At 49.9% G+C, this 27019-nt stretch overlaps 2 protein-coding genes across 2 annotated transcripts in view; both read left to right on the forward strand.

The window, feature by feature from the left end:
* Window positions 1–2719, forward strand: part of MTRF1L (mitochondrial translation release factor 1 like) — a 459754-nt gene extending 457035 nt beyond the window's left edge. Inside the window, exon 7 of the mRNA XM_069606774.1 lies at window positions 2241–2719. Coding sequence (XP_069462875.1) covers window positions 2241–2441 — 201 coding nt within the window. The 3' untranslated portion in view covers window positions 2442–2719. The remainder of the gene's footprint in view (window positions 1–2240) is intronic.
* Window positions 2720–3285: 566 nt separating this feature from the next.
* FBXO5 (F-box protein 5) overlaps window positions 3286–27019 on the forward strand; it is a 40614-nt gene continuing 16880 nt past the window's right edge. Inside the window, exon 1 of the mRNA XM_069606773.1 lies at window positions 3286–3418. The gene's annotated coding sequence lies outside the window, so the exon portion shown is untranslated. The remainder of the gene's footprint in view (window positions 3419–27019) is intronic.

Here is a 27019-nt window from a genome sequence, read left to right on the forward strand (position 1 = left end):
GTGGGTCTTCACAATGCCTGGCTCCGGTGGCAGCACATCTTCGTCTCATCCACGTTTACCCTTACCTGGACGATTGGCTGATCTGATCCTGCTCCCTTGCTCTGGTGAGCCAGCACACTGCAAGGACGTCAGTTTGCTGACGCATCTGGGAATCTCTCTAAATTATCCAAAGTCCTGCTTGGAGCCATCGCAAAATGCTCTGTTTCTGGGAGCACAGCTCAACACGGTGGCTTGTCTAGCGACCCCCTCGAGGGAGAGTGTGGTAGCCATCTTGGGTTAGGTGCAACGCTTGTTGGCGCAGTCAGCTATGGTGCGAGCTGTCAAGTCGCTGTTTGGCATGATGTCTTCCTGCATCAACCTTGTCCCCCTTTGCAGACTACAGATGAGGCCTCTCCAGGAGAGGATGCGAGATGGCTGCAATTTTCAGGATCCTGGATGGACAAAGTCCCTCTCAACGATGAGTTCCAAAGAGTGATACAGTGGTGGGGCGTACAATCTCATCTCGCACAAGGGGCCCATTTCCAAGTCCCTCCTTATCAGGAGACAGCCACCACAGATGCTTCCTTGGAAGGATGGGGAGCTCATACCAGACAGTTGCACGCCAGATGCCTCTTGCGCTAGAAGAAAAGACCCTTCACATCAACGTCCTGGAGCTTCGGGCCGTCTTCTGGGCCCTAAATCTTTCCTGCCATCGATGAGAGGCAAGGTGCTGAGGATCTTCATGGACAAAACCACCACCATGTTCTACATCTGGAAGGGGGAATACGCTCTACGACCCACTCCAGAGAGGCCCAGGATCTGTGGCAGTGGGCCATTCGTCTGAACATTTCTCCTCGCCTTTCACCTGGCAGGCATCAAGAACACCATTGCAGACTCGCTCAGCAGGGAACTACATTCTTGACACGAGAGGGAGCTTCGCCAGGACCAGGTCGATCTGCTAATCCAGGAATGGGGTCAAGCCAAGATAGATCTTTACGGCGGCGAATGCCAAGTGTCAAAGGTTCGCCAGCAGGTTCCCACAGCCGAAGAGCATGGCGGATGCATTCTTGATCCTTTGGGAGGCACTGTCCCTATACGCTTTCCCTCAGTTCCCACTCTTTCTATGAGTGATCAGCACACTCAGTGCCACTGCAAGATGATACTTGTTGCTCCGGCATGGCCTCGACAAATCTGGTACCCAGACCTGCTAGCTCTGTCGGCGGTTGGGGGCAGTAAGACCTAGAGGACCGTGATTGGTTTAGAGAAGAAATACAGTTTTAAAGTGAAACTGTTTTTTTCTTTTACCAAGGATTCCCGGCCTGACGTCGCAGAATATTCATGAGCCTGTGAATCCATGCCAGACCAATGCTGGAGAACAATAGTTAAACCGTCTTGCCCATGTAGAGGTTATGAGAAAAGTAGCCTCTTGGGTAAACCATGTGTTTGTTTCACAAGCACTGTTTGTTGAACATTGGATCTAGATCTGGGGATCAGGTTGTTAGGCTGTGATGAAGATCGTCTTTTCGTCAGTACTCTTAGTTGTTTTTCCCCCAGTAAATATTTAATGATGGAATGTTCCCTTGGAAATGAAAGAAGACGGGTTGCGAATGAAGTCGAGCCAAGTTACTCCCAGTTGTATGTTCTGTACTCTAATCAGCACCCCAGATTTCTTGACATACTACCCATCATCTTTACGGACATTTGTTTTCCATATTATTAGTCAATGATAACTAAAGAACTGAGAAGGTTGCATTACAGCAGTATGGGGCAATCCCACAGATGCTTTTGGATTTCTGTCTTGCTGTTCTGGAAGGTAATTGCGTCCCTTTTCTTGTGAAAGAATGGAGGAAGGACTAAGAATACAGCTTCTACGATAGGTAACTTCTGCCTACTCTGTCACAGAATAAATCGGATACATCTGCCCATCTGTTTGATCTCTTCTCTCACCCAAATAATGAGTCCTTTTTGTTTTAGATTCTATTAATTATATAACATTGGGAAAGCAATTGGAAGAACACTCTTCAAAATAAAATAACTTTCAAAAAGGTATTATGAGGTGGTGAAAAAGCAAAAAGTAAGTTGGAGTGCGTGCACTATCCAAAAAATGTCTTCAGCAAGTATTAATTCAGAAGGCAAAATATTGGTTATTACTTCCGACCAAATTATCTCTGATTACATTATGCAAATTGAGATGAATTACAATGTTTCAGAATGAATGCCTGCATTGTAAAATCTGAACCAATGTATTCCTTCTCTACTAGGTTGGGACCAAAGGAAGGTCTGAGAAGATCAGGACATATAACTTTCCTCAGGGCCGAATTACTGACCATCGAATAAGCAAGTCATTATATGACCTTGAAGGGTTCATGTCTGGGGAAGAACCCCTTGATGAAATGATACAATCTCTGAGAGAATATGCAGACTATGAAACCCTGAAGGAAAACATTTCTGAAAAAAATTGAAACCTTTCTGGCGTTTTTCTTTTGCACCTCTAAGGAAAAATGCAAACACATCTTCTTGAAGCTTCTGTAACTCCACATCAACATGGACGTGTTTTACATTGAAGAAATGTTGACCATCAAACCATAACGCACCACTCAGCATGCACTTGACTCCTCAGAATCAAAACGTCTAGTCTTCTGCATTAGACGTTTGCAAAATATCTGGCCTTATGTGAAACAAGAACTGTTCGATTTAAATAGTATTTCTAATAAATTGCAGTTTTGTGCACATTACAAAATGGTTGTATTTTTGCATTTGACACTCCTTTATTTAGATGTTTATCTGATTGGTGGTTCCTATCGGCAATACATAACTGCATAAACTGACAACAAGTTCCTGGTTACAGGTATTTCAGGGTTTTTTCTGGAGTATCCCTGCCAGGATCCCTTATTCGTGTAGTACCTGTTGGTCCCATTAGTCATAGCCTTGTTCTCAAACAGATGCCACAGAGGCAGTACTCTGGCCTAAATTTTGCTACATCTGCACAACACATTTTATTTGTGTTGGGAGGACTGTGCGTGCTGCCACATCACATAAATGTGGAATATATTTGTTCTATTTCTGGAGCCTGCATGATCCTCAGCATGCATTGGAATCTTTTTTTCTACCAGTAAGTGGCTGCATACAAAGTTGAGAATTCTGAAGGAGATCCTCAAGTGCATAAAAATGTCAGTTGGTAAATATGTAGACTTGCCTATGCATTCTGAGTTTAGTGGCATGCTAATTTATACCATTCAACCTTCTGGTCGAAACAACATCTCGCTGAGTAAAGGATTCACCTCATCACAGTTCCAATCTGGAATACCTGCCCCACACATCAAGGATGCATCTCTGGCTTGGGATAGCTGTACGAAATAACTTTCAGAGCAGTGTGTTCTGCAGCTTTCAGAGCTAAAACCCCAGAGGCTGCAATGTGCGAAAAGCAACATTCCACAAGGTAGGTGATCGCTGGCAATTGTCTTACAAATCATTTAATACTGAAACGAAGCTGCCTTCCAATGTTGATTTAAAGGCTACTTTCTAAATTTCTTCAGTAATGTCTACTTTTTATCAGTGCAGGTGATGCTGCAGTTGGTTCTTTAGCAGCCTTCAGAGCACTTCTAGAAATCTGCAACATCGCATTCCATGATAAATGTATCCTCAAATGTTAACTCTAATACTGAGCCATAGTCTGTCATCTCTGTTACACCTTGTCAAAACCAAGGCTTTTTCTTATGTCAAGTGATCTGGGAGAGGGAGTGAATGAATTTGATTAGATGCCATTCTTTTCATTGTAGAAACAGTTCAGACTACCTACCATAGCATATGCATTTCACTTCTGTGATGGGTCTACTGATATCCTGCCTCTCATTCCTTCTTCTCTCCTCCCTTCCCCTCTCCTCCCAAACATATACACACAATGCGCACCAATTGTTTCTTTCCTTTTTAGCAATGGCAAGAAATCTTTGAGGGTTGCATTTTAGGACGTTGCAGGACTTAATGCTCTGTAGCCATAGCTATTTTATTTATTTTTTAAAACATGGTTGCTGCCCCTTTTGCACTCTTTTTGGATAGCTCTGCCACTAGCATGTGAAAGCATTCTCTGTAATAGGGGCAAACTACTCAGAGATGCCTCCACACAGCTTTTAAAAAGTAATTTGTGAGGAGCCATACCACATACTTGACTAAAGGCACTGTTGACAGAGCAGTAAGGCAAGACAAGCTGGGGTAACAAAATTGGACAGTATCTGTGGGCTTTTCTGGGCTCAGATGCAGACTTTAGAATGTAATTGGAGCCTTTTACAATCTACAGTCTAAAGAGCAGCACATGAAGATGGAAAACATATACAACTATTAAACACCTTATGGTATTGGGAGCTTAACACCCTCCTCATACATCCATCTCCCTGTGACCCACTCCTTTCATTGTCTCGGACGATTTTTCTCGTAATCTCCCATATCGCGACTGCTATAAAAATTTGTTGCCACTTGTCATTGGTTAGCATTTTATCCTCCACATTGGTCCTCAGTTCTACTTGCTTAGTAATGGTGGGTGGTAACACTTAACACAAAATAAGGCTAACAGTAGCTCAATTAGTGAATTGCCCTTATACTGAGACAATTCCTTCTATAATGTAGCAAACCTTACAATATCATGGGGGTATGAGCACCCCTAGATCTTACTAGTTCAACTTTGTGGTTTTGTTTCTTGGTTACGACCTTCTCCATTTCATCATCCAATTGCGTTCCTGTCTTCCTGTCCAATCAACATTGGTCCACCAATCCTTATACTGCAATCCTAGAGGGTGAGAACTTTTCTGTGTTTAATTCTTGAGATTCTTCATTAGTTGTTAAAATGGGGTTTTGGAGTTTTACTAACCTGGCCGACGCCCTTGTTAGTCCCAGTACCATGTTGTAGGTAGGAAGATTTTTCATATTCTTTTGTTATGTCCGAATACAAACTTTGCAAAGTATTTATCGCTGGGTTTATATCTGTCAAATACAACTTATAACAAAGTAAACTCCTTCTGAAAGTCATCTACTTTCGAATGAATTGTGTCCTCCCATGTATTCCACATCTTTTGATATATCGATATCCAGCTTTAGCTGCTTTGGAAATGTTTTCCAGCAGGGGGTGCTGCGCGTCGATGCCTGCCGACTCGATGTCCCTTGAGGGCCTCCGGCTCAATGTCTACGTTATCCCTGATACATATAGTGCACGGAGCGACCAGTGGCTTCAGTTACATTTTTCCATGAGAGTTATCACTTCAGAAGATCAGTGCGCTTTGGTTCCTTCGTGAAACCTACCGTTATTTTGCGAAATATGGCACCACCATCGACTCCCAAATCTGGATTTAAGAAATGCCACCACTGCGGGCGGAAATGTCCCTTATGGGACCCCCATCGGGTGTGTCTGTGGTGTTTGGGAATCCAATCATAAAACATCAGTGTGGATCTTGCCATATGGGCTATTAAGATACCCCTAATAACTGCTTTCATGGCATCCCATGTCGTGGCAAGGGACGTCAGTTCCGTGGGGTTCTTCCTAAAATAGTCCCTAATAACTTTCGCTTCTCCATCCCTCAGGGCCATGTCGTTTAAGATTGGGGCGTATAGACGCCATTGCGGCCTGGAAAGGGGGGGCTGGATCCCAAGCTCTGCCTTTTAGAAGAACTGGGGCGTGGTCTGAGAGGCACTTTACCTATGAATGGCATGAGCTGCGGTGTCACCAAAATCAGATCTATTCGGGAGGTGGAGCGGTGAACCTGTGAAAAAAAAAAAGTGAAGTCCCTTTCTTCTGGATGTAACACCCTTCAGGCGTCAACCACCCCCAGGGACTTGAACAGATGGAGAATACTTTGGCAGAAGGGGCATGCCTGTTGTCCTTGTCCTGGTTTGGGTCAGGGACCCCATTAAAATCACCCCCAATGACAATCTGGCCCTCTAGAAAATGGAGAAGGCACGATTCCAATCCTCTAAGGAAGGGTTCCTGTTCTTTGTACGGGGCATAGATTGAAATTAAGTAGTATAATTGACCCATGACCATACCTTTCAGTCCAATATATCGGCCAACTGGGTCTCGGATAATATCCAGCTCTTCAAATTGGATGCCTCTCGCCAACAGAATCGCTGTCCCCCCGTGTTTTAGACCCCGCCCCTCCGCCCGTAAGCCAGGTGTTGCTTTGGAAAGTTTCTATTCCAAAGACTGGTATAGTCTTCCGGGAGAAGATGGGTTTCTTGTAGAAAAGTTACAGACCCCTCCAGGACCTTTACCCGTTTCAAAATAGATTTCTGCTTTACTGAAAAGTTCAGGCCTTTCACATTTAGCGAAACAAAATTCGGATTCTGGTGTGGGACTGCTGGACTTTCCTCCTCCGTAACAGGGAGTGGGAGGGGTTTCAGCCGCCCGAGCAGTGAACTACAAATTTTCGGGTTGCCAAAAACTATCGGCAAAACATCCCAAGGGGCTTGAGGTGACATCCTCCTTGAGGTTAGGTTTGGGCCGTGTGAAGCCTGTCTTAAGCACAGCTTTTATCCAGGCTTCCATTGTGCTTGTTGCCAGAACTTTAGGTGTCGAAAGAGGATTGGAGTGACTCTACAGTACATGTACCATAATAGATCAGGAGTGTTACTCACCACCACTGTTCAGGCTGGGGTGTTGAATAGAAGACCTCGATAGACCAGGATAAGGAAACTTCTGTTGGATTGCTGCTCGCCAGCCAGAATTCTGAGCAACTTCTGCTCCACCTAAGGTGTACTGAAAACCCGCCCTCCTCAACCTGAAGGAGCTCTTCTTTGCAATATACCTCTCTGCTGTTTGAGTGGACAGACATAGGTGTTAATTACATAAAAGAGCAGGGAATATCCACACTGCCACACCAATGCTGTAATGAAATACAAACAGATTAGTGCAAGGTGAGCAAAAACAAGCATACACTACGACCACAACGTGTGAGTAATACCTGGTACTGTGGCTTGAAGGTCTATGGAGGATGAATCTATGATAAACCCAACTTGGGTGTTTATTGTAGAGCTGGCTAGAGATAGTTAAGGATTGATTATTGTAGGACTAGGAGAACACACCAGTGGAGCTGTAAATATGAGCAATAACGTTCTTACCAAGCCTGGAGTTATCCCTCAATTGGATGTGCAGAAAAAGGTCAAATAGTGTTGCTGAACGGAGCGGCACAATGACTGGCATCTGCTAGTAGCTGTCCAGGAAGCAAATGTTGCCTGTAGCCGCGAAAGAAAGAACAAGCCACTTGATGCGAGGCACAAATGACGTGAAGCGGTGGAGTCCAGTATGCAGTCCGGTTCATCAACGATCGAGTAGAGGAGGTACCAGAGGAGAAGGCGAAGAAAGGTCATAATGGAAATCCGAGGTCAGAAAGAGATAAATACGATATACAAGGTTCCGAATAACACTGTAATTGGAAGCGGCGTTGTGAGGGATTAGCTCCCTTTTAAACTGATGCCGTAAGGCGGAGTCTGTGTACCCGCGTTGTGGGCGAAATCAGCTGACTGACGATGTGACCGTCATTCCATTCTTGCGCTGTGGTACGCGTAGAGTGAAAGCATCTCCTAGGCAACTTCCAGCGACACCAAACTGGGGCAGCCAGGCGTCGGTAAAGGAAATGATAACGTGCGCCCATAGTATGTCTATGCTGTGTGGAGTGCGGGGTGCGCAGAGACCCAGGTGTAACAATGAGTGAGAGGGAGGCTCTACTGAGTTGCAGCTTTTTTGGATCTTCGACCAGGCAGAACGTCGTGTTTTTAGTTGTAGGCCTTTGGCTCCCCTGAGAGAACCCGAGGTGGATCCATCCTTCTTATCCAGGGAGGAGGCGTTTGAGATCCCTTCCGCATCTTAAAAGCATGAGATTGACAGAGAAACCCCTTTAAAGGTGAACTGCACTGAGGTGGGAAACGGGCAGCAGTACCTGATCTTCTGGTCCCGCAAAAAGAGTTCGGGGCCGGAGCGCTAGTAGTTCAAATCCTAATCCGACAACTCTGAAAAAGGAGTTGAGGCTTGGCAAAATCTGTTTGGTAATAACCAGGCGTCACCTCATACACATGTCTTTTTTTATCCTGGAATATAGCAGGAGCTGTTACTAAGCTCTCGCACAGGGAGATAGCAACAGCTTTGATGGAATATGATATTCTATTCCTCCAGGAGACGTGGGCTCTCTCTCCACTATGTTTTGATGGTTATGTTACAGAGTGTGTTCCAGCTAAGAAGGGTAGAAGTGGACAATGTTATGGTGGCCTGGCAATTTTGTTGAAGGCCTCCTTAACTTTAACCCTAACCGTGAGAGAAATAAAAAATGTGAACATACAATGTATTACTGCACGCCCAGAGCAAGGCTGTTCACTAACTCTGGTGAACTTTTACAATAGTCCACACATTGATAATCAAGAGTGCCTTGGGGCATTGAGGGATCTGATTGATTTGCAGGGCATTGTTAACGGGAGTTAGGATTCATTGCTAATTCTGGGTGGTGACTTTAATGTGAAACTGGGGTTGGGAGTATCGTTGGAGAACATAGATCCAGGTGAAGATTTTGTATACGGGATAGCCCCTGTTCAAATGGCAGAAGAAAGAACATGTGCAAGAGGATTGCTGTTGAGTGAGTGGTTTTTGGAGTGGGGTATCCGATCTCTGAATGGCCGTGTAGGAGTGGACCGCCCTGGGAAGCCAACTTTTTTTGGTACACAAGGGACAGCCACGACTGATTATTTCTGCATTTATCTAAAGGACTGGTATCTAATAAAGGAGGTTTCAGGTGGTTAAGAATCTATTTAGTGACCATCATGCACTGCGGTTGGTACTAAGAATTGATCCGACAGTGGCTTCATTTGTTAATCTCCCCCAACTGGATCATTGCGTAATTAATTCACTGTGTAAGCGTAGAGTAAAATGGGCCAAGCTGGATCCCAAGGATACACAATTTACTGTCTGTAAATTGAACATAGAGGAAATTACCACCATCCTCTCAAATGGTTCCTCCCCTGGCACAATTATTTTGGCTTCACAATAAATATGTAGCACCATGTCTGACATTTTTTTAAAGGATTTTAAAACGGGGAAAGCGAATCCGCAGACCTGGTTTGATGCACCTTGTCGGACAGCACAGGAGAACCTTAAAGGAATTCTAAATGCAAAAGATAGAACAAGGCGGGTGATAATTAGCGCTCGGGCGCAGTATAAAAGTGTACTGGCTAATAGGAAGATCCATTTAGAAGAGCAGGCTTGGGTAGAACTCATTCAGGCCGTACAGCAAAGAGAGACTTCAACAAAAATGTGCGAATTCGTGGCTGATGGGCCTCCCTATAAAAGAACAAAGATCATAAAGAGAATAACATAAGTGCGATGGCATAATCCAACCGTTTCAGCTCTTTATATAAAGCAGTTCCCCCTATTAGATATACCGGGCCCAGTGGTACAACTATGCGCCTAACTGTAAAAGAGGTAGAGGCGGCTGTAAATAAGAAAGTTTATAATCGAGCCCCTGGCCCGGATGCCATCCCTGCTGACATTTTTTGTGATGTGGTGGACGTGTGGGTTTCCCCTATCGACCAAGTGTTTGAATGCATTTTTGGAACTTGGCACTTATACAGCAACTTGGAGGCAGGCAATCATTTTTCCAATTTTTAAGAAGGGTGATCCAGGCAGTCCCCTCTCTTACAGACCGATATCCCTGTTGGAGACTTGTTTAATATTTTCGGCCGCATGGTCTTAGCAGGGCTTGAACAGTGATCTCTGATTCTGGGTTACTCACAGAGACACAATATGGTTTTCGACCCGGTTTGGGGACTAGAGACCAGGCTTTGAATCTGTACTTGGTGGCTGCGACATTTATATTTTTGCATTCATGGACTTGAGCACCGCGTTTGATAAAGTGTACAGGGCTATGCTCTGGGCTGTGCTCAGGTCCATGGGTTACCCGGAGGACCTGGTCAAAGTTCTCCAAGTGATCCACGAAAACACAACGGCCTGTGTTAGATTTGGAGACCAGGGACAGTGTAGAGCCTTTTTTGAGACTTTTTTGGGTGTTCGCCAGGGCTGCATTGTGGCACCGGTATTATTCACCTTGTACATCAATGGTGTCTACCAGGCATTGGTTAAGCCCAATGCCGATTACATTAGGGTAGGAGGAGTTCCTCTCCCAGTACTAGGCTATGCTGACGATATGGTCATAATTGCTTGCACCCCCATAGCTTTACAATGTTTGGTGAATGTTTACACACAGTTTATGTCCACTCACAAATTGACAGTGAACTCTAAAAAATCAGCCCTTATGGCTTGCAGGAGTACAGGTGGCAAACATCTCAAGATGCATACGATTTGGAGTGGTAAACCTATACCCAGGGTTACTAAATTTGAATATTGGGGAATGTGCTTTACCGAGAATTGGCGGGGGCTTGGCCACGTAGATGAGCAATGTTTGAGGATGAGACCGGCTCTTGGGGGCCTGTCTCGTTTTCAAAATAATTGTGTAGGGCAACCTATTAACCTAATTCTTGAAGTGTATAGAGCACAAACTAAAACTGCCACTAATTATGGGGCTGCGTTGTGGGGTATGGAAAAGATTACACATATTGAAAATGTGGAGAATACTTTTTTCAAAAATCTACTCGGGCTACCGCAGTCTTCGCCTATTTATGGCATTAATTTGGAACTGGGGTGCCCGCATATTGCTGAGTTATTATTGGCCCCCATTACGCACTGGCTGGCATTATGGTCCAATACGAAAGCTATTCTCTCACATAAGATCGTAAGAGCCTTGGTGAGTAGTCCAGTTGCAAAGAAAATTCAGTGGCTTTCTTACATTCAGAAATACATTAGCCAGCTAAATTGCGCAAGCCTTTTATTGCCACCAACATTTCTGACTCCCTGTTCCGTGAGGAAGTATAAGCAACTGTTTAATGCCATTCTTGTGTCGAACAGGGAGTCTTTTGCTTTGGGCATTCCTGCAAATAGAAGGCGCATTGTTTTAACAACTGTAGACGGCATTCAGCCGTTTCTGCTTCATAGTGATAAACCTTCAGACTGTTGGGCTTTGACGGGAGTCTGATTTAATTCTCTTTGGCTTGGTGCTCGAACGAAAAGTTGGTCACATAATGTACAGCCCACAGCACGCCCATGCCGTCAGTAGCCTGTGGAGGACCTCTTACACTGTGTTGTTTTGCCCAGCCTACATGGACTTGAGAAGGAAAACACTATTGCCATTACTCAGGATCGCAGGCATCACCCAGGCAAGACCTGCCTTGTGTTATTTGCTCTCAGCTGCTACGATGCCGGTGGCTTGGGGCTCGGTGGACTATTCGAGAAAGGCTTGGTATCGACGAACCAAAATCACTCCTCGTAACCATGACCGAACATTGAAAATCTTAAGACCAATTTAGAATTTTACTGGTGGAGACTATTTGTATTGTAATTCTCCAGCATAGGGTCTGGCATGGATTCACATGCTCATGAATATTCCCCGTCGTCAGGCCGGGAATCCTCGGTAAAGAAAAAATCAGTATCAGTTTCGTTTCTGATCTCTTTCTTAGTAGTAACCAATCACTGATCTCTTGGTCATACTGCCCCCAGCCAATGACTGCCCTCTCCCTAAACCCCTCCCCTGGCAGCCATCCTCTGATTTTTACCGCACGCTCAAGTGTTGAGAGTCCTCGTGTTTAGGTCTCGAGCTTTTTGCTGCGTTTTCGTGCTTTTTCAAAGAGATTTTCTCATTTTTCGGTCAAATCGAGCCTCAAGCTCCACCGTTTCTACATCCGATCAACGGGGACCCGTTTCGGATTTTCTACGCCCCTCGAGGGTGAAGTTTTCGTCGAGTTACGCTTCTTGGAGGAGTCCAGAAGTTTCTGCGCTCTACCCGGACATGGCCCAGGAGAAAGGAAGCTCGACGCCGGAAAGCTGTTCAGGGTTTGCCCTGGATTCCAGCTGCAGAATGTGTTCAAGGAGGACGAGCACTCGAAATGTCTCTACTGCCTTCATGAGGACAAAACGCACGTGGAGAAGGACTGTGCATTTTGCGGGAACATGTCGGAACGGACCATCAGGGACCGACACCTTCGTCTCTCCAACTGGCTGGAAGGAAAGAGCCCGTCAGGTGAGAAGAAGAAGAAGTCAGAGCGGTCTTCTAAGTCCTGTGAGGGCGCCCCGGCGACGGGGGCCCAACAGAAGGCAAAGCACTGCGAGTCCGCGGGCACCGGGAGCGCCCAACGGTCGGGGTCCTCGGCTGCCAGGCAGGGCGCATCCTCTCCAGCGCCATCAACCACGAGCCAACGCTCTGGCTCAGGGAAGAGGAAGGCCAAGAACCCGGCGAAGCTTCTGGAGAGGCCCCGGTCGATCTCGAAGGATCCAGCCGAGGGGGACCGAGGTGGTGACCCCCCTCATCCCCCACCAAGGTGAAGGCCACAGGCCCGCAGAAGGTGGTGAAGGCCTTGATTCACCAGGCCAAGGCCTCTGTCGAGGAAGTCGCGGCGGCCCTGGCGCAGCCTGAGGAGGCTACACCAGTGGAGGCGACCTTGGGGCCCAGAGATTCCCTGCCACCGCGTAGGGAAGCCTCTTTCAGGCCCATCAAGAAGACCCCCGTGAAGACCCCGGCAGAAAAAGAGGGGGGGAGCAGGTGGCCATTGTGGACATGGACACAGCCTACGAGGAGGAACTGGTTGAAGTCTTGGAAGGCCTCGACGAGGGTGTCGAAGAGGCCCGGTCCCACGGGAGCGATACGGACGAAGGGGACGACGAGAGCGCCTGTGGCGCCGGCGAGGTTCCTAGTTGACCGTCGCGCCCGTCGCTTCCCAAGCCTCAGGACAACTCGGTGGCCATTTTGTTGGCAATACAATCCTTATGTTCGGAGATAAGGACGGGATTGCCCCTACCACAGACAGAGGAGCCAGAACCAGGCCCGACGGAGGAGCCAGAGCCAGGCCCGTCGGGAAGTCCCCCAAACAAGAGAAGACGGACCCATCCAGCCCTGCCTTTTCAGCCCTTGCGGCCTGCACAGCCTTTGCCCACGTCCCCCGTACCTGGGGATGACACGGGAACGGACACGGCCACGATGGGTACGGATGACGACGACAACGACGGGACGGAGCTCCCATCGCCTCCAGCCCGTGCCTCCCCGCCCGACCAGATTGGGACTTTCCACGGTATGATCACCAGGGTATCTGAGCTTTTTCAGCTCTGCCCCGAAGAGAAGAAGGAAGGTTTCCTTTACCAACGGTGTGAGGCCAGGAGGAAGACAGTCCTCGCCGTGCCTCTGCTGGATGACATCTAGGACGAGAGTCTCACCCTTCTCAAGAACCAGTCTACAATGCCTTCCAAGAGGGATCGGTACGAGAAGTAGTATCGGGTCCCCGACGCGGCATCTTTGTGCCTTAGGGCGCAACCGACCCCTGACTTGGTCGTCTCAGCGGCGGCCAAGAAGAAAGCGGGCAGGGCATCGGCCTCGACGTCAACTTCCCCACCGGACGGCGAAGGAAAGAAGCTGGATGCAATGGGACGAGTTATCTCATCGGCAGCAGCAACGATTAAGGCGGCCAACGCCCTCGCGATCGTGGCAGTCTACGACAGGGAGTTATGGTACAAGAACGCCCCCCTTTGGACTTCCTACCGAATGACAAGAGGGCTGAGGCCCTGGAGATCTTGCAAGAAGGTGAGGTGGCGTCAGACCACGCTATAATGGTAGCAACGGACATTGCCGATACCGGTTTCCGACAGCTAGGCAACGGAGTTTGCCTCAGACGCAGAGGGTGGCTCAAGGCGACAGATTTCTGCCAGGACGTACAAGCCAAGGTTTTGGACATGCCGTTCGACGGGAACAACCTGTTTGGGAAAACAGTGGATGAGTCCCTCCAAGCCATCAAGGCGGACACAGACAGCTAAGGCCCTGGGAGTTCTCCAGCAACGAAGGCCGTCCTTTTGGAGCTCCGGAGACGAGCAGGGTGCCTCCAAGGGATTCGGCGGTGGCTCCTCTACGTACCGCCAAGTGGCCTGCTCCTCGTCGCAGGAAGCCTATAGAAGACAAGGCAAGTCGGGTGGATCCCGCAGTCATAGCCAGGGAGGCCAAGGCGGCAAGGCGTCCTCCAAGCAAGATTGAACCGACCGTGGCGTCGGGCCCCCACCGAAGCACCCCGGTGGAAGGCCGGCTGGCGAAGTTAGTCAGCGTGTGGGAGTCCATCTCCACTGACTGTTGGGTGCTGGACGCCCTGGCGCAGGGGCACGCACTTGAATTTCTCCCGCGGCCAGGAAAGAAAACCACGTCCTTTAACTGCTGTTGGCGGTAAGGGCGATGCTCAAGAAATGTGCCATCGAGCTCGTCCCAAAGAGGCTCCAGGGCTCCGGAGTATACTCAAGCTACTTCCTCGTGAAAAAGAAGACAGGAGGATGGCGACCCATCCTAGACCTGTGACGACTGAACAAGTACATCAAGGCACAGAAGTTCCGGATGGTCAGCCTCCAGTACGTGCTGGGACAGCTGGAGGAGGGCGATTTCCTGTCGTCGTTGGATTTGGAGGATGCATACTTTCACATTCCCATTCTAAAAGGGCAGCGGAAGTTCCTCAGGTTCGTGGTCCAAAGGCGGCACTACCAATTCAAGGCCCTCCCGTTCGGATTGAAGTCGGCACCCAGGGTTTTCACGAAGTGCCTCGCTCCAGTGGCGGCGCGGCTACGCCTGCAGGGGATCCACGTCTACCCCTACCTGGACGATTGGCTCATCCGCACAAGGAAGCTCGCCGTAGAACACACAGCGAAGACCGTCCAGCTGCTCACGGACCTGAGGTTCTCCATCAACTTCCCCAAGTCCCACCTGGTCCCCTCACAAGTCGCACTGTTTCTGGGAGCCAAGCTCGACACAGTGGCGCGTCTGGCCTCGCCGTCGGAGGAAAGGACAAAGGCCATCCTAGGCAAGGTGCAGAGTGAGGTCCCTTCTCGGGATGATGTCCTCTTGCATTTATCTCGTGCGCCTGTGCAGGCTTCGGATGCGCCCTCTACAGGAGTTCCTCGATGCCCGCTGGATTCAAGCGACAGGCAGCTTCGAGGACAGGATCCCTCAACGAGACCTTCCGACGAGCGATCCGGTGGTGGGGCACCCGCGCTCATCTAGCAGCGGGGACAGACTTTCAGACCCTGGCCCACAAGGTGACAGTATCGACGGATGCCTCCCTGGAGGGGTGGGGAGCCCACACCGGAGATCTCCAAGCGAGAGGCCTTTGGCTCCCGAGGAGAAGCCGCTCCACATCAACATCCTGGAGCTCTGGGCAGTGTTCTGGGCCCTCAGGTCCTTTCTCCCGTCCCTCAAGGGCAAGGTGGTGAGGATCTTCACCGACAACACCACCACAACGTTCTACATCCGGAAGCAGGGCGGAACCAGATACCCGGCCCTATCCAAGGAAGCCCAGGATCTGTGGCATTGGGCCGTTGCTCAAGGGATGTTTCTGGTACCGTTTCACCTGGCAGGGATAAAAAACACCATCTCCGACTCACTCAGCAGAGAGCTGCGCTCGTGCCACGAGTGGGAACCACGCCAGGATCAAGTGGACCGACTCTTTCAGCGATGGGGCGAACCCCAGATCGACCTGTTCGCGACGGCGACGATCTCCAAGTGCCAGAGGTTCGCCAGCAGGTTTCCCCAACCGAGAAGCATGGGTGATGCTTTCTCGTTCCCCTGGGACGGCCTGTTCCTATATGCATTTCCTCCGTTGCCGTTGCTGCTCCGACTCATCAACCAGCTCAAGAGGTCCCGGTGCAGAATGATCCTCGTCGCACCGGCGTGGCCGAGACAGATCTGGTTCCCGGACCTTCTGGACTTGTCAGCGTCCCCACCAGTCAAGCTGTCAACTGATGCATATCTTCTCTCCAGAGAAGGAGGCGCCATCCTTCGTCACGACCCGGACTCACTGAACTTGCAGGCCTGGCTCCTGCAGCACTAGAGTTTGGAGGGTATGATATCCCGGCTGACTGCAGAGAGGTTCTTGCAAAGGCCAGGGCGTCCTCAACTCTCAAGTGCTACGGACATAAGTGGAAGAGGTTCTCTGTCTGGTGCCGTGCACAGAAGATTAACCCTCTGCGGATTACGGCCCCTCAAGTACTGCTGTACCTACTGTCGCTGGCCAAGGCTGGACTAGCTCACGCTTCCATCAAGATACATCTGGCTGCAATCTCCCGATACACCAGAACTACGGGACGGGCGTCCTTGTGGTCTCATCGCCTGGTGAAGGAATTTATGAAGAGACTGTTACAATCGGTCCCGCCGGTGAAGGCTCCTGCCCCAGCGTGGGAACTCAACGTGGTGCTGCTAGGCTGATGGGGGTGCCATTCGAGCCTCTGCATTCGGCGCCGTTGAAGTTCCTGTCGTGGAATACAGCATTTCTTGTGGCCACCACCTCCGCACGACGAGTGGGAGAGATCCAGCCCCTATCCTGCAATCCTCCATACTTGACTTTTCACGACACAAGGGTGGTGCTGAGGACGCACCCCTCCTTTATGCCCATGGTGCCGTCGGACTTCCGCCTCAACGAGCCCTTGGTGTTACCAGTTTACTTCGTCGCCTTTGTCGCCGGCCGAGAGGACTTTGCACTCGCTGGATGTGGCTAGAGTGCTAAAGTTCTATGTGGACCGCACAAAGAGTTTTCGGAAGACGTCACAGCTATTTGTGAACTTTGGACCTGTGAACCAAGGGAAGGCTCTCTCGAAGGCTTCCATTTCCAGATGGCTCTCCGGCTGCATCATGCACTGTCACCGGTTGGCAAACCGACCGTTGCCCGGCCGTCCGAGAGCCCATTCGACCAGAGCGATCGCTGCTACCACGGCGTTCTTGTCTGGTGTGCTCCTGCTGGATATCTGCAGGGCTGCTACGTGGAGGTCGACGCACACCTTCACGAGATTCTACTGCGTCGACCGCGATTCCAGGGAGGAGTCCAGAGTCAGCCAAGCAGTGCTGCACAACCAGTTAGTCTGAAGGTGGGCCTGGTGAGGAGGTAAGAGTGCTTAATGTTGAGTTTATGTAATGCTTAATGTTGAGCCTTTGCCACCTCCCGTGGTTGTGCATGTGTGTACTGCTATGTATTCTTATATCCATGAGCTACTCCTCACTGATGAGCCCCAACAAGGGTGAAACATGTTTGGGGATGCTTGTGGTCTCGTGCAGAAGGGATGTGACCTAGCAGTTCGGGCTGGACTGCCCCTTTTGGGGTGGGGCTATGCCTGATTTGCATATGGTCTTTCCCCTTCTGTAATGGCTTGGCAGGTGAAGAACGATGGTCTGGAGGGTTGCCCCGAGCAATGCCAGTGGTTAAGATTCAGTCTAAACCTTGCAGCCATCACCCCTTTGCTTTTGCATGTGAATCCATGCCAGACCCCATGCTGGAGAAGGAACAAGTTACTTACCTGTAACTGTTGTTCTCCAGCATGGGTCTGGCATGGATTCACATGCGAACCCTCCCTCCTCCCCCTCTGCGGCTCTTCACTTGGTCATACTGCCACTTTACGTGCTACCAAATCTGAGGATGGTTGCCAGGGGAGGGGCTTAGGCAGAGGGCAGTCATTGGCTGGGGGCAGTATGACCCAGAGATCAGTGATTGGTTACTACTAAGAAAGACAGATCAGAAACGAAACTGATACTGATTTTTTCTTTACCGAGGATTCCCGGCCAGACGACGGGGAATATTCATGAGCATGTGAATCCATGCCAGACCGATGCTGGAGAACAACAGTTACAGGTAAGTAACTTGTTCCTTATATTGTGCAAATGCACTTTTTATCTGTTTTTCATATGAAATGTTTCTATGTTTGAGCCATTGATTTTTAACAATAGAACTGCATTGTGCATTGTTTTATGTATTTTAATCTGTAACTGTCATTTATGGATAATTTTATCTGAATAAAAATAAACTTATTGAATGAACGACTCCAGTGATCACGTCCGGAGGAATCTCCATCTCTAGCCCCCTGCGGGTGCGCAACCTATGCGTGTGGTCCAGTAGCAGCAGGGACTTGTCGATATGTGGCAACAGAGATTGGAACAAATCCCCTATATACTCTGTCAGATCCTGGTCTTGGACTGATGATGGTACCCCTCTAAGCGCTGCGTGATCTTGATCCTCTAGGTCTCCCACTCTTTGTTCTACTTCCACCATTCTTTGATCAGTGTGTTCCAATTTGATAGATAATACCGCCATACAGCTGCAGAACTCCGTTTTGATGTCCAACATGAAGGCCTGGATGTCCTCCTTGGTGGCTAGTTGCCTTGAGGGGGCAGCAGAAACCTGTGGCAGAGACTTTACCAATTCTGGCTTCTTACCTTTATCCCCGGGAGTAGCATGGTTGCAAAGTCCACACTTTTCTGGGCCTTGGGGTGCTTGGACATAGTGAGGTTACTTGATGAAGCCCCACTTTTGAAAAGGATAACCTTATCCCTAGTCAGATGTCTCCAAGTGGTTTGTTACTTCTTAGGTGCCTCGGCGGATGGGGAGGAGGATACACCCACACTGTTTGGTCCCGTGGGCAAGTGATTGTAAAATGCCACACTAGGAGGTCCCCAGCGGCCTGTGCAGAAGTCTTTTATAGAGCCTTTGTGGGGATTTCCTCTCCCAGAGGAGTCTGGGCTAGGAAGAGTCAGTGGGGGAAAAAGCAAGATCCATGCCTCTGCCGTAAAAGGATGGGGGGGGTGCAGGGATCTGGAAGCCCCTGCTGCTCTTGGGTGCCTTGATAGAGTTGGTAGGCTGTGGTCCCCTTGAGGAGAGGGGTGGAAGAGGGGAGCCAGTATTGCCTTCACCGTTGTTAGCAGGCTCTGAAAGGCAGTCCCCAGCCACAGGCTGCCGCTTCTCTCCCGGTGACTGCGTTCCACTTACAGGAGCGTGCGTGCCCCCAGCCAGGTCTCAGAGTCTCCATGCATAGGTCTGGAGTGGGGGAGAGGGCCCGCGGGGCATCCGACACTCAATGCCTCCCCAATGTTATTCTGTTTGGTCGCTGGGCACTGGTGTTGGATCAACGCAGCAGGCATCCCGGGTCCGGGAAGGAGGAGTAGTGCAGGAATGGAGTCGACACTGCTCCGACCCGGTGCACGCTGCTGCCTTTGTTGTCTTCTCCTGTGGTGTGGGGGGGCCCACACTGGAATCGGGTACTTGACCTCCTCCCCTCCCCCCATGGGTCTACCGGTCCACTGTGTGACGCTCCTGAGGGGAGGAGAGAGTGCAGGATGTTCCATGTCTGCTATCACGGTTGGGGCACACTGTTTAGCTGCCTCTGCATTACTTCACCAACGGCCATGCCTCGGTGATCTCGTCGGGCCCTTTAAAGAATTCAGCAGCGCCATCTTGGGAAGGGATGCGACCCTCCGCGGAGATGCGGGCCTCTGCGTCTGCTCTGGTCTCCAGGTCGCCTCCCACCTCCGAGAGCTACTAAAACACGCCCCAGGTATTTAGCTCTTCATTATTGGAGTCGGCACCCTGGCACCAAGCTGGAAACGCATATTTTCTCGCAAAATGGCGGACTTCACACAGAGGCCATTAACAGAGCAGCCACATCGGTGGCGCTGCTGGCCACGCCTCTGGCGCTTTCTATTTTTAAGTGTTCGCCAGATCAGGCTTCCTTTTTTCAAAGTCCCTTTAGTAGTTCAAATCCTAAAGGGAATAACAAATATTGTGATACACGCCTGGTATCAAGAGAGACAGGACTCAAAGAAGTTAGTTTCAAAACCTTTATTTACTAAGGTTCCTGGGTTGGTGTAATGCCTAACTGGCCTTAACACAAAAGGGATGGTTCCCTTAACTGGTGTTTCTAAGGGCTGCCAAGTCTGAAAGTCCAAAGTAAAAATCTGTCTGTGTCAACCCTATGCTTGCCCTCACTCTTTGACAAAAATGTGTCAGGAAGTCTCTTAAAAGAAAAATATAGTGGTTCAACAGAAAATGGGAAACCAAGGTTGATTTCAGGTTGTCTTCTCACTAAGGTGTAGGTTAGTCAGTTTCACAAAAATGAGTTAAATCAAAACTGGCTGGTCATAAGACCACCTCCACAGTTCTTGCAGTAATCTCAAACACTTTCAATGTCTTAAATTCCTTGGGATTCCCTTCCCCAAGCTTTAACTCTTCCAAGTTAAAAACATAACCAAAACATCATACACAGTTCCTCGTCAAGCTTCTTGGGGTTCCCTTCCCCAGGCTTCAATTCCTTCATTGTCACCAGAATAATAGGTATTCCACTTTGTTAGGCCTCTCCGGGTTCCCTTCCCCAAGCTTTGGCTCTTCTTGTAAACACAAGTTCAGCTTGACTTCTTAGGGTCCCCTGCCCCCCGCCCCCCGAGCTTAGGTCCCTTTTAATTTTAAACACAAGTTCAAACAAGTTCAGTTTAAGCCTCTCAGGGTTCCCTTTGTGGAGCTTAGGCCCCTTTTAGTTTTAAAAACACGTTCAGCTTGTCAGGATGTACCTTGTTCAGCTTGTCATGATGTATCTTTCCTTTTTTTATACAGTTCTTTCACACACACTTCACTTGTGGGGTACAATCAAAGACTTTCCAAACCGCCAGGTTCTTTGCTCATCCTAGGTGTGACTGGTCTGATCTGTAACCACTCTTTATTCCTTGTTCTTCCTTTTTTAACCTTTCATCTTCAGGTGCTTCATGACCCCTTCTTGTTCTCCTTTGTTTCCTTTGCTGTTCTCCTTTGTTTCCTTTGCTTCTTTCTCGTGCACCCTTGCACCTTCCTTGCTTTCTCGTGCAAATTTCAACCTTCTTGACTTTCTCGTGCACCTTCTTAATGTCTTTACTTTCTGTCTGCGCCACTAGCACCTTTTCCTTTTGTTGCCTTCCTTATCTATATTCTTGCGCTTTCTGTCTTTTCCATATTTCCTTTACAAGCTTTCTCTCGCTTATTTCACTTTTCCGCTCAGTGCTGCTTTACAACCTTTCTCTTGCTGCTTTCACTTTTCCTCTCTGTGCAATCTTACAAGCTTTCTCTTGCTTTTCCACTCTGTGTCGCTTTATCAACTGTCTTATTCCTGCTCCTCTCCAGTCAATTGCACGCTCCGGTGTTTCTCTTTCACTGACATGAAACTCACAGTGGAGCGTTGCATTGACTAGCGGCCCCTCTGGATACAAGGGTTTGAGGTCAGGGTCTAACAACCTGTCCCTCAGACACCCTTGGGACAGGCACAAGTCCCAACGGAACAAGCACTTTTCCGACCGCCAACAGCAGGATGCAGGGTGCCTCGCACCGGCTCCTTGGAGACATGGCTACCTAGTGTCAGGAATCGGCTTAGCCGGGTTCAGGGGGGTACGCCTGTGTTTGGGGGACCGCCATCCAGGACCATAAATCCACCCTTGGCATCCCGATCTCGAACATCAAGGTTGTCACCACGACATTCACTGCAGAATTGAACACCGTTTCTTACTCGCTGGCGGTTACCGTGGTGACGGTAGAAGTCCTTCCTGGCTCGTCACCATACCAGGAGGAGGCACACGCATCCCATTCACGTGACACGCAGACACGTGACACAAAGGAAATAAAGACCGCCTCTGCGTTCACCCGGCACTTCTAATTGAAATTGTTTCTGGTCTTCTACGTTGCTGCTTAATTCTTGTTTTTCTGTGTTCTCGACGCTCGCTACGTTACTGCCTTGACCGCCTTCGCATGACCCCATTGCTTTGTTCATCATCTGACTATTGCCGACCCTGCCTGCCTAACGGACTTCCTTGTCATGCATTTTAATTTCCTCGCTGCCCACCCGTTGCCAACCCAGCCTGCATTACTGACGTCTCGGCCTTTCGATTTGAATCCTGCTTCATCTGGTCTGTCTTGTTCAATCTTTGAACACTTGCATTGCTTTCAATTGATACCATTGTTTTCTGCCTCCTGGACTGTTCTGCTCTGCACCCTTGATCATCACGTGCTTGGATCTTTTCACTGCATAATTTCTTGAAACCGAATTGCCCATGGACTAGAGATGCTTGCTGCTTTGGGCTGGTTTCTTCCAGCTGTCCTTGTGCCGTCAGGGTAGGTTCCCTGTATGGACTTGGATTCTGGACTTCCTCCTCTCCCAAAGGATTACCCTAGGCGTCCTCGTGCCGTCAGGGTAGTTCATGGTGCCTCGTTGGAACCCCAGGAATTCCTGCTGACATCTGGACCATTTGCTGGTAAGAGCATTCCTCAGTCTTGTTGCTTAAAGCCCAGTTACCCTATTCAGAGTATCAATAGTGTGGAGTTTGTTGTTTCAGGAACAATCCGTCTTGGTGGAAGAACCACAGGGAGGGACCCTGTATCACCTGATCCACTCCACTACCAGTTATCAGTCATGGAATTACCACATACTGAGAAGTGGGCATCACACTCTATTTATTGAGATACACGCTTCCCTGTGAAGAGACGAACGAGTAATGATTCCTTCTTTGTCGTTTAGACTGTTGGTATAGATAAATGAGTTTTATGTTTCAATAATACTCACCAACGTGATGTGGTGAGGATGATCTGACTTCCAATCCAGGTGCAGTGAGAATCACCCGCTTCTTTGCTGGACGTCACCATTAGAGGATGTCTAAATGACAGAGAAGGAAATGAATCCCAGGAATCATTACGCATTCGTCTCTTCACAGGGACTCGCTTATCTCAATAAATAGAGGGTGCTGCCCAATCCACTTACACAGTAACAAGGAATACTGTCAGCACGGCATGCTGGTGAGTATTAACTATTGGCCACCAAATGGAAAGGCTTTGATTAGGATTTAAGCATAAGATTCTAATATTGAACATCCTTTATAGGAGATTACACTTGTGTAATACGACATAAGGAAGACGCCCAGTTATCCAGCTAGCGCGGATGATTTCTGAAGAAGGGACTCCAATTTAATTCATATGTTGGAATGCGAGTACAACCACAAGGTAAAAGACTCATGTGAAGACACACAACCCATTATGGATCTGCAAGGCCATATAGTGTTAATATATTGTTAATATATCATCTACAGATAATTTCACAGAATTGGACATAAGTACTACAGAATTTTATCACTGATCTCCAAGCGGAATGGCCCTAGGTGAAGTATTTAGAAAGACCATTTTTGTTCCTGACCATAGACAGCAGTGATTAATAACTAGATGAACGAAGTTCAGACTAACATTTGAATATTTGAAATTTATTTTATAGAAATGTGTTTGCATTATGAATACTGAAGACAAATTGTTATATTGCTCCTGAGGAAGAGAACTTATTCTCGAAACGCGTTGAGCTCTATTTTTTTTTTTCTTCAAAGAAACATTTTATTAGAATGTTCAGAATTTAAACACATCGACCTCAACAAAGCATTTTCCAACAATACAGTATAGTAGGCAGCGCTAAAGAGAAGGTTACTCTGCAGGGTATGTTATTTGTGCGATTGTTATATGTAATTCCCCAGGGGGTGGGGGGAGTGACACCAGGGTCTGTCCAGTCTCGTGCAATAGACGTTTAGTCAGTTCTGCCTTGGGTTAGTGGAGGTCTCCTGGTGAAGGCTGGGAACTTTTCAGCATAGTCCATGAAGTGCGTCCAAGTGTTCAGGAAATTGTTCAGGTTACCTGAGCGGATCACTGACACCTTTTGCACCACCATTACCCATCATTTTGACCACCATAGCGGGGCCGAGGGGCCGTCCTTGTTTTTCCAGAGCTGCGCTATTGTGACTTTTGCAGCTAGTAGGAGATGAGTGCATAGACGTGATAGCTGCCACAAGAGTGGAAAAGCCCCCTCCCCTCTTCCTCCCAGCAGTATAATTCCCAGGTCCCACGGGATCGCTAGTCCAGTAATTGCTCTGATGTGGTTTATTACCTCCCTCCAGTAATCCTCTGCTTTAGGACAGCACCAGACCAGGTAATATAGGGTACCCCTAGTTGCACAACCTCTACAACAGTCTGGGGGTATTTCGGGGTTGGATTTATTTAGTTGGTCTGGGGTGAAATAATACCTGTAGCAGAGCTTATACCCTCCTTCCCTGTTCGTAATGCACTGCGAGCTTTTATGTAGCCTGGACCAGATCTTCCCCATTCTGCTATGTCTATTGCTCGGCCTAGATCCCTCTCCAAATCAAGCATATATTTTTCTTTATCAGGGTCTGTTTGGTCCAGGAGACGGTAGAGTGTGATTCTGCCCCTTGTGGTTGCTGACTGTAAGGATAATTCAATAGTGGTTAGGTCTCTAGCCCCCCTTTCCCTGACCGTTTTGTGGGAGATCCAATCCCGCAGCTGAGCGTAGTGGTACCTCTCGGGCTCTCCTACCCCAAATCTTCTTCTTGCATCTTTTGAAAGTTACGAGTAGTCCCTTTTCTAGAAAGTCGGATAGTTCTCCAGCATGGGGTCTGGCATGGATTCACATGCTCATGAATATTCCCCGTCGTCAGGCTGGGAATCCTCGGTAAAGAAAAAACCAGTATCAGTTTCGTTTCTGATCTGTCTTTCGTAGTAATAACCAATCACTGGTCTCTGCGTCATACTGACCACAGCCAATGACTGCCCTCTACCTAAGCACCGCCTCTGGCAGCCATCTTCAGATTTTTACCGCACGTTCATGTGTTGGGATCCTCGTGCTATTGCTCTCGAGCGTTAGTGCTATTTTTCGCGCTTTTTTTCACAAAAACTTCGATTCTTTCGGTCAAAAGAGCCTCAAGCTCCACCGATCCTACATCCGATCAACGGGGACCCGTGTCGGATTCGTCTGCGCCCCTCAAGGGTGAAGATTTCGTCGAGCTACACTTCGGAGGACTCCAGAAGCTTCTCAGGCCCAGTCTCGGAGATGGCCCAGGAGAAGGGAAGCTCGACGCCCGGAAAGCTGTTCAGGGTCTGCCCTGGATGCCAGCTGCAGAACGTCTTTAAGGAGGACGAACACTCTTTCTGCCTTTACTGCCTTCATGAGGACAAGACGCACGTGGAGAAGGACTGTGCGTTTTGCGGCAACATGTCGGAACGGACCATGAAGGACCGCCATCAACGTCTCGCCAACTGGCTGGAGGGTAAGAGCCCGTCTGGCGAGAAGAAGAAGAAATCCGAGCGGTCTTCTAAGACCTTTGAGGGCGCCCCGGCGACGGGGGCCCAACATAAGGCCAAGCACCGCGAGTCCGCTGGCACCGGGAGCGCCGAACGGTCGGGCTCTACGGGCGCCAGGCAGGGCGCACCCTCCCCGGCACCATCAACCACGAGCCAACGCTCTGGGTCGGGTAAGAGGAAGGCCGAGCACCCGGCGAAGCTCCTGGAGAGGCCCCGGTCGAGCTCTAAGGCAGAGGAGGAGCGTGGCAGTGCCCCCTCCCTCAAGGATAAGGCGGTGAGCGCACCTAAGGTGGTGAAGGCCTTGATCCATCCGACCAAGCCCTCTATCGAAACGGTCGCGGCGGCCCTGGCTCAGCCTGTGGAGGCTGCACCAGTGGTGGCGACTTCAGGGCCCAGAATCTCCCTGCCTCCTCGGAGGGAGTCTTCTTTTGTGCCCATCGATAGGACCCCCGTGAAACCCTCCGTGGGGAAGAAGAAGGGGGGGCAGGGCGTCGTCGTAGATTCGGCCTCAACCTCAGAAGAGGAGCTGATCGAGGTCTTAAGCCACGGCCTAGGCGTGGAAGAAGGCCAACCCGTCGGAATGGACCCCGACGCAGGTGACGACGACGACATCGTCGAGGATACCGACGGGGCCCCTGCTCGCCCGTCGGATTCCCCTCTGCCAGCGCCGCAAGACAACTCGGCGGCCATTTTGTTGGCCATACAGTCCTTATGCTCCGAGATAAGGACGAGGCTACCGTTACCGACGGAGGAACCTCTCCCGTCGGGGGATCCAGAACCGGGACCTTCTGGTGTTCCCCCTACCAAGAAAAGAAGGATCCATCCACCACCTCCTTTTCAACCGTCGCGCCCCGTCCAGCCCTCCTCCCCGTCCACCCGAGGGGATGATACGGGGACTGACACGGCAGCGACGGGTACGGACGACGAGGCATACGACGAGGATATTCCGTCGTCGCCTCCCACCAGGGCTTCTCCGCCCGACGAGATCGGATCTTTCCACTCCATGATCTCCAGGGCTTCCGAGCTTTTCCAACTCTGCCCTGAGGAGAAGAAAAAGGAAGGCTTCCTTTATCAGCGGCGCGAGGCCAAGAGGAAGACGGTCCTCGCAGTGCCTCTGTTGGACGACATTTGGGATGAGGGCCTTTCCCTCCTCAAGAACCCTTCCACGACGCCAGCTAGAAGAGACCGGTACGAGAAAAAGTACCGGGTCCCGGACACGGCCCCCCTATGCCTCCGGGCGCAGCCTACCCCGGATTCCGTCGTCTCCGCGGCAGCCAGGAAGAAAGCGGGGGGGGGGGTGCGGCCTCCACATCGACTTCCCCGCCGGACAGCGAGGGAAAGAAATTGGATGCTATGGGGCGTAGAGTCATCTCGTCGGCAACGACGACGATTAAAGCGGCCAACGCCTTGGCTATCGTGGCTCGCTACGACAGGGAGCTGTGGTACAAGATAGCTCCCCTGCTGGATTTTCTGCCGGACGACAAGAGGGCGGAGGCCCTGGAGATCCTGCAGGAAGGTGAGTTGGCCTCGGACCACGCCATCACCGTGGCGACTGACATCGCCGACACTGGGTTCCGCCAGCTGGGCAACGGCGTTTGCCTTCGACGTCGTGGATGGCTCAAAGCTACGGACTTCCGGCAGGACGTCCAGACCAGAGTCCTGGACATGCCCTTCGACGGGAACAACCTGTTTGGGAAGACAGTGGACGATTCCCTTCAGGCCATCAAGGCGGATACTGAGACGGCCCGGGCCCTTGGAGTTCTGCAGCAACGACGGACGCCCTTTCGGAGCGGCGGAGGCAAGGGCGCCTCTAAAGGTTCCGGCGGCGGTTTCGCTTCCTACCGTCAAGCGGCCCGCTCGTCGTCGCAAGAGGCCTACAGAGGACGAGGCAAGTCTAGCGGACCCCGCCGTCGTCGCCAAGGAGGTCAAGGCGGCAAGGCCGCGTCCAAGCAGGATTGAACCGGCCGTGGGGTCGGGCCCCCACCGAAGCACCCCGGTGGGAGGCCGGCTGGCGGGCTTCGTCAGCGTGTGGGAGTCCATCTCC

Source organism: Ambystoma mexicanum, chromosome 4p (genome assembly GCF_040938575.1).
Source record: "Ambystoma mexicanum isolate Mex_15411 chromosome 4p, UKY_AmexF1_1, whole genome shotgun sequence".
Classification (NCBI taxonomy): domain Eukaryota; kingdom Metazoa; phylum Chordata; class Amphibia; order Caudata; family Ambystomatidae; genus Ambystoma; species Ambystoma mexicanum.